Source organism: Otolemur garnettii, unplaced genomic scaffold (genome assembly GCF_000181295.1).
Source record: "Otolemur garnettii isolate 467f Iridium unplaced genomic scaffold, OtoGar3 scaffold00067, whole genome shotgun sequence".
Lineage (NCBI taxonomy): Eukaryota > Metazoa > Chordata > Mammalia > Primates > Galagidae > Otolemur > Otolemur garnettii.
Window position 1 is genome coordinate 6,845,207 of NW_003852462.1, and position 8,306 is coordinate 6,853,512.

General features: G+C 43.6%; 1 protein-coding gene across 2 annotated transcripts in view; it reads left to right on the forward strand.

Annotated features, from left to right (window-relative positions):
- The window catches only part of NMNAT1 (nicotinamide nucleotide adenylyltransferase 1), a 23,908-nt gene that overhangs the window by 12,360 nt on the left and 3,242 nt on the right, over window positions 1–8,306 (forward strand). The window contains exons 3-4 of one of the 2 annotated variants that reach the window (XM_012807378.2): window positions 6,704–6,874; window positions 7,078–7,261. In XM_012807378.2, coding sequence (XP_012662832.1) covers window positions 6,760–6,874; window positions 7,078–7,261 — 299 coding nt within the window. In that variant the 5' untranslated portion in view covers window positions 6,704–6,759. Of the gene's footprint in view, window positions 1–6,701; window positions 6,875–7,077; window positions 7,262–8,306 lie in introns of those variants that run through there. The other variant, XM_003793256.3, reaches the window with a different exon arrangement.

The following is an 8,306-nucleotide window of genomic DNA, read 5'->3' on the forward strand; positions in this document are numbered from 1 at the left end:
TGTCTTTTAAAACTGGTTCTTTTACCATAACTTAAATTAATGCTGTAAAACAACCCACAAGTATTATTAAGAGTTGCTAATATTTGTAATTGGTAGACAAATGTATTGGAAATCTTGCATGCTTTACCTCATTTAATATGCACAAAATCCTGTGAGGTAGGGACTATGGTTGCCTGTTTTATAAATGAGGAAACAGAGGCTTGGGTTTTGTTTGTTTGGGTTTTGTAATATTTTTCTTTTTTTTTTGGCTGGGGCTGGGTTTGAACCTGCCACCTCCAGCATATGGGGCCGGCACCCTACCCTTTTGAGCCACAGGGGCCACCCAGGTTTTGTTTGTTTTTGTTTTTTGTTTGAGGCAGGGTCTCACCCTTGTTGCTGAGCCTGATTCCAGTGGTAGGACCACAGCTTACTGTAACCTCAAACTCCTGGTCTCAAGTGATCTCCCTGGCTCAGTCTCTTGAGTAGCTGGGACTATAGGTGTACACTACCACACCCAGCTGATTTTTAAATTTTTCGTAGAAACAAGATCTCACTAGGTTGCTCAAGCCTGTCTTAAAATGATCCTCCTGCCTTGGACTCCCCAAGTGCTGGAATTACAGGCACAAGCTGCTTGAGACTCAGTAAGTTTTAAGTGTCATGTCCAAGAACAAACACCTAGAATTGAACCTGGGTCTAAGGCCTGTCGCCATACCCCGGTGCTCTGCTAGCTCTGTCTCCAGCCAGAAGAATCACACTGGTGTAACTGACAAACCTAACTACTACAACTTGCATAACCAAATGAAGATTGCTGTTACTGCTTAAACCACTCTTTAAATTAAATTACATGTGCATAGTTTCTATGGCATATAAGAAAATCTTCCTCATTAACTAATAGCTCTTATTTCTTCCCTATAGTATTATTCACCTTGATTATTTATGAGTTGAGTTTGTCAGTGAATGACTTCAGGGTATTTGTAGAAATCACATGCACCCTCCAAAGACAAAGGATTCTCCCAGTGAAGATACTCAAAAGAATAAGTAATTTCAAAACATTCCCCCAAGAGTACTTAAAGCAATGGCAGCGCTGTTGGAATAGAATATAGCTACGTACTTAAAGTGACTATTTTAAAAGGAATAGCATCCTTTTAGCAGTGTAAATTCTGAAAGGTGGTAAAGTCCCATTACTTAGCAGTCAGCCAACACAGGTTTAACTGCACTGAACATCCTAAAGTGTGACAAAGCCAAACAAAATTCCTATACTTTTTGAAACGTTAACGTTCTAAAAATTGGCTTAATGTTTATAAAATGTTACATTAATATTTATACCTCAGTGTTTTTAAAACTTTAGAAGATCATTGATGTTAAAATTAAAAAAAATTTTTGGTGAAACCTCAAATCTGCCTCAGGAAGAAATGAACCAATTCCTTATTATCTCATCTGGGGGGGGACACTTACAGCCTGAGCCGGTGGGTTCTTGGCAGCCAGCAGTGCAAGCAATAGGCTGTGTGGGCCAAACAGAAGTGAATCATGGTGACGTTGGTCCCAGAGCACCTAGAGGGAGGCAAGGAGGATCCAGGACAGTCCCGTTAGAGTTTCCAAACTCCCACACCCCTTCATCACCTACTGTGCTCCTCCCTCACTCCCTGCAGAGGGACAGATCCTACATCACCATAACTTAACTCTTCTGAGGCTTTGAGGGTGTAGAGTCCAGTCTGAGTTCAGGCTGGTTGTGTTCACAGTGAATTAGTGGAACCACTGGATATATGAGACAGGTTATAAATGTGACAGAGAAGAAAGAGCTTCCTTTATGCTGAGAGATCAGCTTGCCTCAGCCCCTTCTGTGCCTTCGGGACACCTGGAAACTTGACCTCATCCCCAAGGACAGAGTTCAAGCTCTTTATTCCATCCTTCTCTGAACTCTGTTCCAGGACCATAGCAGCTCCCTGGAGGACCCACACCACTTGATCTCAACCTGCCCCTTCTTCCTTCTCACTGTCTGGGGAGTATCACCTGAAACCTGAGATGGTGCAGCTGGGACTGACACTGAGCACCAGCTGCACCCAGCCCCTCCACCAGTGCGTGTTCAGTGGGTGGCAGATGCCCTGATTTCGCCATAGGGCCCAGAGTACTGTGATAATGTTGTGGTCATACCACCCTGTAACACCAAAGCTGCTGGGTGTAGTGGCTCACACCTGTAATCCCAGAACTCTGGAAGGCCAGGGCAGAAGGATCGCTTGAGGCAAGGAGTTTGAGACCAGCATGAGCAACATAGCAAGATTTCCTCTCTACAAAAAATAGAATGCTGAATTAGCCAGGCATGGTGATGCACACCTGTGGTCCCAGCTACACAGGAGGCTGAGGCAGGAGGATCAGTTGAGCCCAGGAGTTTGAGGTTATAGTGAACTATGATAATGCCAGTGCACCCTAGGCTGGAAGACAAAATGAGACCCTGCCCCCAAAACAAATGAAAACCACACACACACAAAAAAAAGCACCAAAGAGGCTTGGCGCCCGTAGCACAGGGGCTATGGCACCAGCCACATGCACCAAGGCTGGCGGGTTCAAACCCAGCCTGGGCCAGCTAAACAACAATGACAACTGCAACCAAAAAATAGCCAGGCATTATGGCTGGCAGCTATAGTCCCAGCTACTTGGGGGGCTGAGGCAAGAGAATGGCTTAAGCCCAAGAGTTTGAGGTTGCTGTGAGCTGTGATGCAATGGCACTCTATGGAGGGCAACATAGTGAGACTGTCTCAAAAAAAAAAAAAAAAAAAAAACAACCAAAGACTGAGATTGATCCTGCCATTATCCCCATTTTACAGATAAGAAAACTAAAGACACAGGGTCAAGTGATTAAGTCAAGCTGACAAAACCAAATAAAATGTTTTAACACCTTTGCCACATTACTTTTCTAGAACCTTTTTTAGAACCCCATGGTCATTCCATTGCTCAGAAACCTTCAAAGGTTCCCATTATTTCAGGGATTTAACCTTATATTCCTCACCTCTTTCCACAGATCAAGTTCATCTCCATTTTTTTCCCTGTGGCAGAGCCTGAGTTACGAAACCTAAATTCCATCCCTACTCTGCCACTTACTGGCTTTGTTCTCTGAGAGCCTAAGGGCTGAGCAAAAGCATGTTGGTTAGCCCAGCAGTTGGTCTGAGCACTGAGTCCTTGACACAGGTGTCCTGAGTTTTGGCAAATCTTAGAAGTACCCAGTGATGTGTTATATAACCTTAATTTGCAACTCATTTTTAATCCATTATTTCTTTTTAGAGATGTTTGTAATAGTGAAAAAGTAGAAAAACCCAAATGTCCAATGGTAAAAGATTAACTGAAAAGCTGAGTAGCTATAGATCATCATTTATTATGAAGCTGCTTGAGGATATGCTCTGAAAAAATTAGGAAGCACAGCAGGAATGAGCTAGGGGATCCTACTCAGGGGAGAGAGGGAGAAGATCTCAGAATGAGGGCCTCACAGATTTCAGATTTTTAGTCTAGATTAGAGAGGAGAGAGGAGAATTCCAGCAGGAAAAGCCTCCAGGAAAAAAACAGACTCAATGACTAATAGTAGCAGGTTGAGTCATATGAAATTGATGTTTTTATAGATGAAAAAAAATAAAATAAAGGGCTTGCTTAGTGGCTGTAGATGGAAACAGAGCACTAGAGGACATATGCATAGTCTCAGCACTGTGGGAACAAAGAGAAGGCCTTAGGACGGGTTTTCAACCTTCCTAATGCCACGATGTATTTTCAGTGTTACAAAGGGGTTGAGAACCGCAGCCTTAGGAGCTTCAAGACAGGAAAAAAAGTGACATTCAGAGGCTCCAGAATTGGAAGTAACTTTGGATTTCTCACTGTTAACACTAGAATCTAGAAGAAGCAGTAGCTTCAAAATTTGAGAGAAGATGATTTTCTTTCTTTTTTTTTTTGAGACAGATTCTCACTTTATCACCCTCAGTAGAGTGTTATAGCGTCAGCTCACAGCAACCTCAAACTCTTGGGCTCAAGTGATTCTCTTGCCTCAGCCTCCCAAGTAGCTGGGACTACAGGCACCTGCCACAACGCCCAGCTATTTTTTTGTTGTTGACGTTGTCATTGTTTAGCTGGTGAAGGCCAGGTTCGAACCCGCCAACTTCAGTGTATGTGGCTGGTGCTGTAACCACTGTGCTACGGGCACCGAGCCAGAGATGATTTTCAGCATACACTAAAGATAAACTATACGTATTAGGAAGTTTGGGAGAGGGTACTAAGGAGGTGTGTGAGCTAGTCCTCAGAGATTGCAAAAGAAAGACGAAGTGATTTAATTCTGATAAATTGTTTAAATTGGGTAAATGAAGAAATAGCATTATAAGCACATAATGTAGAGTTATGGTAGAATCTACCAGAAAAGGCTGAAAAAGGCCTAACACCCATAGCTCAGTGGTTAGGGAGCCAGCCACATGCACCAGGGCTGGCAGGTTCAAACCCAGCCCAGGCCTGCTAAAAACAACAATGACAACTACAACATAAAAATAGCCAGGCTTTGTGGTGGGCACCTGTATCCTCAGATACTTGGGAGGCTGAGGCAAGAGAATCACTTAAGCCCAAGAGTTTGAGGTTGCTATGAGCTATAATGCCACGGCACTCTACCGAGGGTGACAAAGTGAGACTCTGTCTCAATATTTAAAAAAAAAAAAAATCTGCAAAAGTCAAAAGTGGTTGCCTTTAGGGAACTAGATGGAGGGGATGGTGAGTGGGATATGGTTGATGGCCACTGGTTTTTATTAAAGGCCTTTGTTTTTTGCCCTAGGGTTTTAAAACCTACATACGTGAATTAGTTCAGTAAGGTGTTTTGAGACAGTCTTACTCTATCAGCCTGAGAGAGGGCAGTGGTGTCATTGTAGCTCACTGAAACCTCTAACTCCTGAATTTAAGCGATCCTCCTGCCTTAGTCTCCCAAGTACCTGGGAGTACAGGTGTGTACCACCATTCCTGGCTAATTTTTTTTTCCTACTTTTTTTGTAGAGATAGGGTCTCATGCTTGCTCAGGGTGGTCTCAAATTCCTGAGCTCAAATGATCCTCCTGCCTTGACCTCCTAGAGTGCTAGGATTACAGACGTGAGCCACTGCTCCCAGCATAAAAATTTTTAATAAAATTTAAGAATCAGATGTCTTGAACTACTTCATTAGGGTTATGGAAGGATCAAATGGAATAACTGATAAGCAAAAGAGGTTTGTACATTATAAACTGTTACTGTTATTATAATCATGTTGGCTAAAAGGCAAAAGTACTATTTGAAGGACCAGTTTTACTGAGCCATGTTTTGGTAGATAATAACGTCATTGTATCAGTTAACTGTGGCCATGATAGCGCAGTCACAAAACAGGAGGCATGAGTGGCACGTAACAGTGAGCATTAATTTTTGCTCATGAGACTAGGGACTGTTTGTTGGTCTGCTGATCTTGGCCAGACGTGGCTGATTGGCATCAAAGACAAGTCTGTCTGAGCAGGTAGGCTGTGGTTTGGCTGGTCTGGATGGCTGCGGTCATATTTGGAATGGTGGGATGTTGACCTGCCCCAGCATCAGCTCTCTTCTGCACTTTGTCATTTTTTTTTTTTTTTTTTTTGAGACAGAGCCTCAAGCTGTCCCCCTGGGTAGAGTGCTGTAGCATCACAGCTCAAAAACAACCTCCAACTCCTGGGTTCAAGCGAGTCTTCTGCCTCAGCCTCCCAAGTAGCTGGGAACACAGGTGCCCGGCACAGCTACCGGCTATTTTTTTTGGTTGCAGCCATCATTGTTTGGCTGGATTCAAACCCGCCACCTTAGGTGTATGTGGCTGGTGCCTTAGCCACTTAAGCTACAGGCACCAAGCCACTTTCTGTCATTCTCCAGCAAGTTAGCCTCATGGCAGAAGTAGCAGCCCAGAGACAGAGGAAGAGTAAGCTTCTCCAGCAGTGATGTGCAGCCAGTTTGCTGTGGCACACTGGTGTGGCGTGAGAGAATCTTAGGTGTGCCATGAAGTTTTAAAGATCATAGATTAAAATATTTTTGAAAGAAGTTCAAAGCACAGGTGGTACCTGTAGCTCAGTGGCTAGGGCACCAGCCACATACACTGAGGCTGGTGGGTTCAAACCCAGCCTGGGCCAGCTGAAACAACAATGACAACTACAACACAAAAATAGCTGGGCGTTGCGGCGAGTGTCTGTAGTCCCAGCTACTTGGGAGGCTGAGGCAAGAGACTCACTAAAGCCCAAGAGTTTGAGATTGCTGTGAGCTATGATGCCATAGCACTCTACTGAGGGTGACAAAGTGAGACTCTTTCTCAGAAAAAAAAAAAAAAAGTTCAAAGCACAGTGCTTTCTTCTTTTTACTCTTTTCTTTGATCAACATAATTTAAATGTGCCGTGGAGGTTTAACTATAGTATGCTGTGAGACCAAAAAGATTGAAAATCACTGCTCTAGGGCCTAGACTCAGAATTGGCACTCTGGCACTTCTGTCCCGTTTTTTTGGCTGAAGCAGGTCACAAAAAGTGAGGAAGTGTGTATGTAATTTCCATCCCCTTACGGTAGGAGCTGCAAATTCACACTGAAAGGAACGGTGGAAAAAAGGGAGCCCTTTTGCAGTTCCCAGCATAATTATCGAAGCCATATATTTTCATCCATCAGTTTGTTTGGAAGGAGAACGTGCAAGGAAGGACCTCAAAAGATCTATAACTGGTCTTATTTTTTTTCCTTTGTAGACATCAAGGGAGGTGGCACAGTTTTCCATTTAGATCAACAGCTTCAAATTCTTACCATGGAAAACTCAGAGAAGACAGAAGTGGTTCTCCTTGCTTGTGGTTCCTTTAATCCTATCACCAATATGCACCTCAGGTTGTTTGAGCTGGCCAAGGACTACATGAATGGAACAGGTAGGAACAGTAACCAGATGCTTAAATGGTTAAAATAGTAAGTTCTATGTCATGTACATTTTACTACAATTTAAATCAACAGGTCAATTGATTGATAAACCTAAAATTCCTCTTTAAAGAAAAGAATCTGTGATTATAAAACAATATTGATCATAGTATTTCCTGTACATTTAATCTGGTATCAAATCTAACTCTTTATCCAGGAAAATATAGAGTGATCAAAGGCATAATTTCTCCTGTTGGTGATGCCTATAATAAGAAAGAGCTCATCCCTGCTCATCACCGGGTTATCATGGCAGAACTTGCCACCAGGAATTCAAAGTGGCTGGAAGTTGATACGTGGGAAAGTCTTCAGAAGGACTGGACAGAGACTGTTAAGGTGCTAAGGTATCTACAGTGAAACCAGCGTTGTCAGTTCTGCGGAAATGGGTGGGAGCGTTCTTGTTTTTGCCATGTTTCCATACTCTCATGCTGATTCGTAAAACCATTCCTGGGTCAGAATGGATAAGGCCATGTCATTCCTGTGGGGGTCATTACAGGGGTACAGAGCACAGCAGCAGAGACGGGTATTCCTCAGCCATGAGTCTGTGTGACGCTGTGAGGTGTCTGCACACTTGCTGCCATGCAGTATCTCTTAGAAAATAGAAGAGGCCTGCCCGGCCTGACCGTGCCCCAAATGAGATAGGCAGAGTTGTAGGAGGATGTTACTGTCCTTAGTCTTCCAGGTATAAAAAAGAGAGGCAGGTAGTTTGAGGAGGAGAAGCATCAGGTGCTGCTTGGTCATGGACAGGCCTGACGGCACTAGGAGAGTACAAATCTCGGTGCTTGTACCTTTGAAACAATTCCAGTTAAGGATTCAGAAACCAGAGTAGCATCTAATTATTTCTTGATATTATCTTGAACGTAAAATAAAGGGATGTTGTGAAAAGCCTTTCTGTCTGATCTCTGGTTTTAGAGTTCTGGACCTCCCGGTTACTGGCCGTGTCATTTATGGTTCAGAGTAGGATAAGGCAGAAGCGGTGAAAGAGCTGTAGTGGAAGTTGGTGTGTGATTCAAGCTCATCCCTCCTTAGCTGCAGCCGAAGTTCAGCAAACTGATTCTGCTGCCACCTCTGCTGCTGTCAAACTGCCTCAGACTCCTGGGGTTTTGACTGGACAGTGGACCGTGGAGGCTGCCCCCACACTCAAACCACATGGATTAATTGTCAGGCTGCACAAAGATGGCCTCTGCCTTCCAGATCTCTCGTGAGAGAATTTCATTAGCAGAATCTCAGTCGCATCCATAATCTGCCTCCAGGATGTCTGGGGAGTATTTAGGGTGAGACTGAGTAGTGAGCCAATAGACAGTGTCTAGCACAGTGAACTTATCAAGAGGACTTGCTTTTGAGGCTTGCAGGGGGAAAGTCTTCATTCTTTTTTTTTTTTTTTTTTTT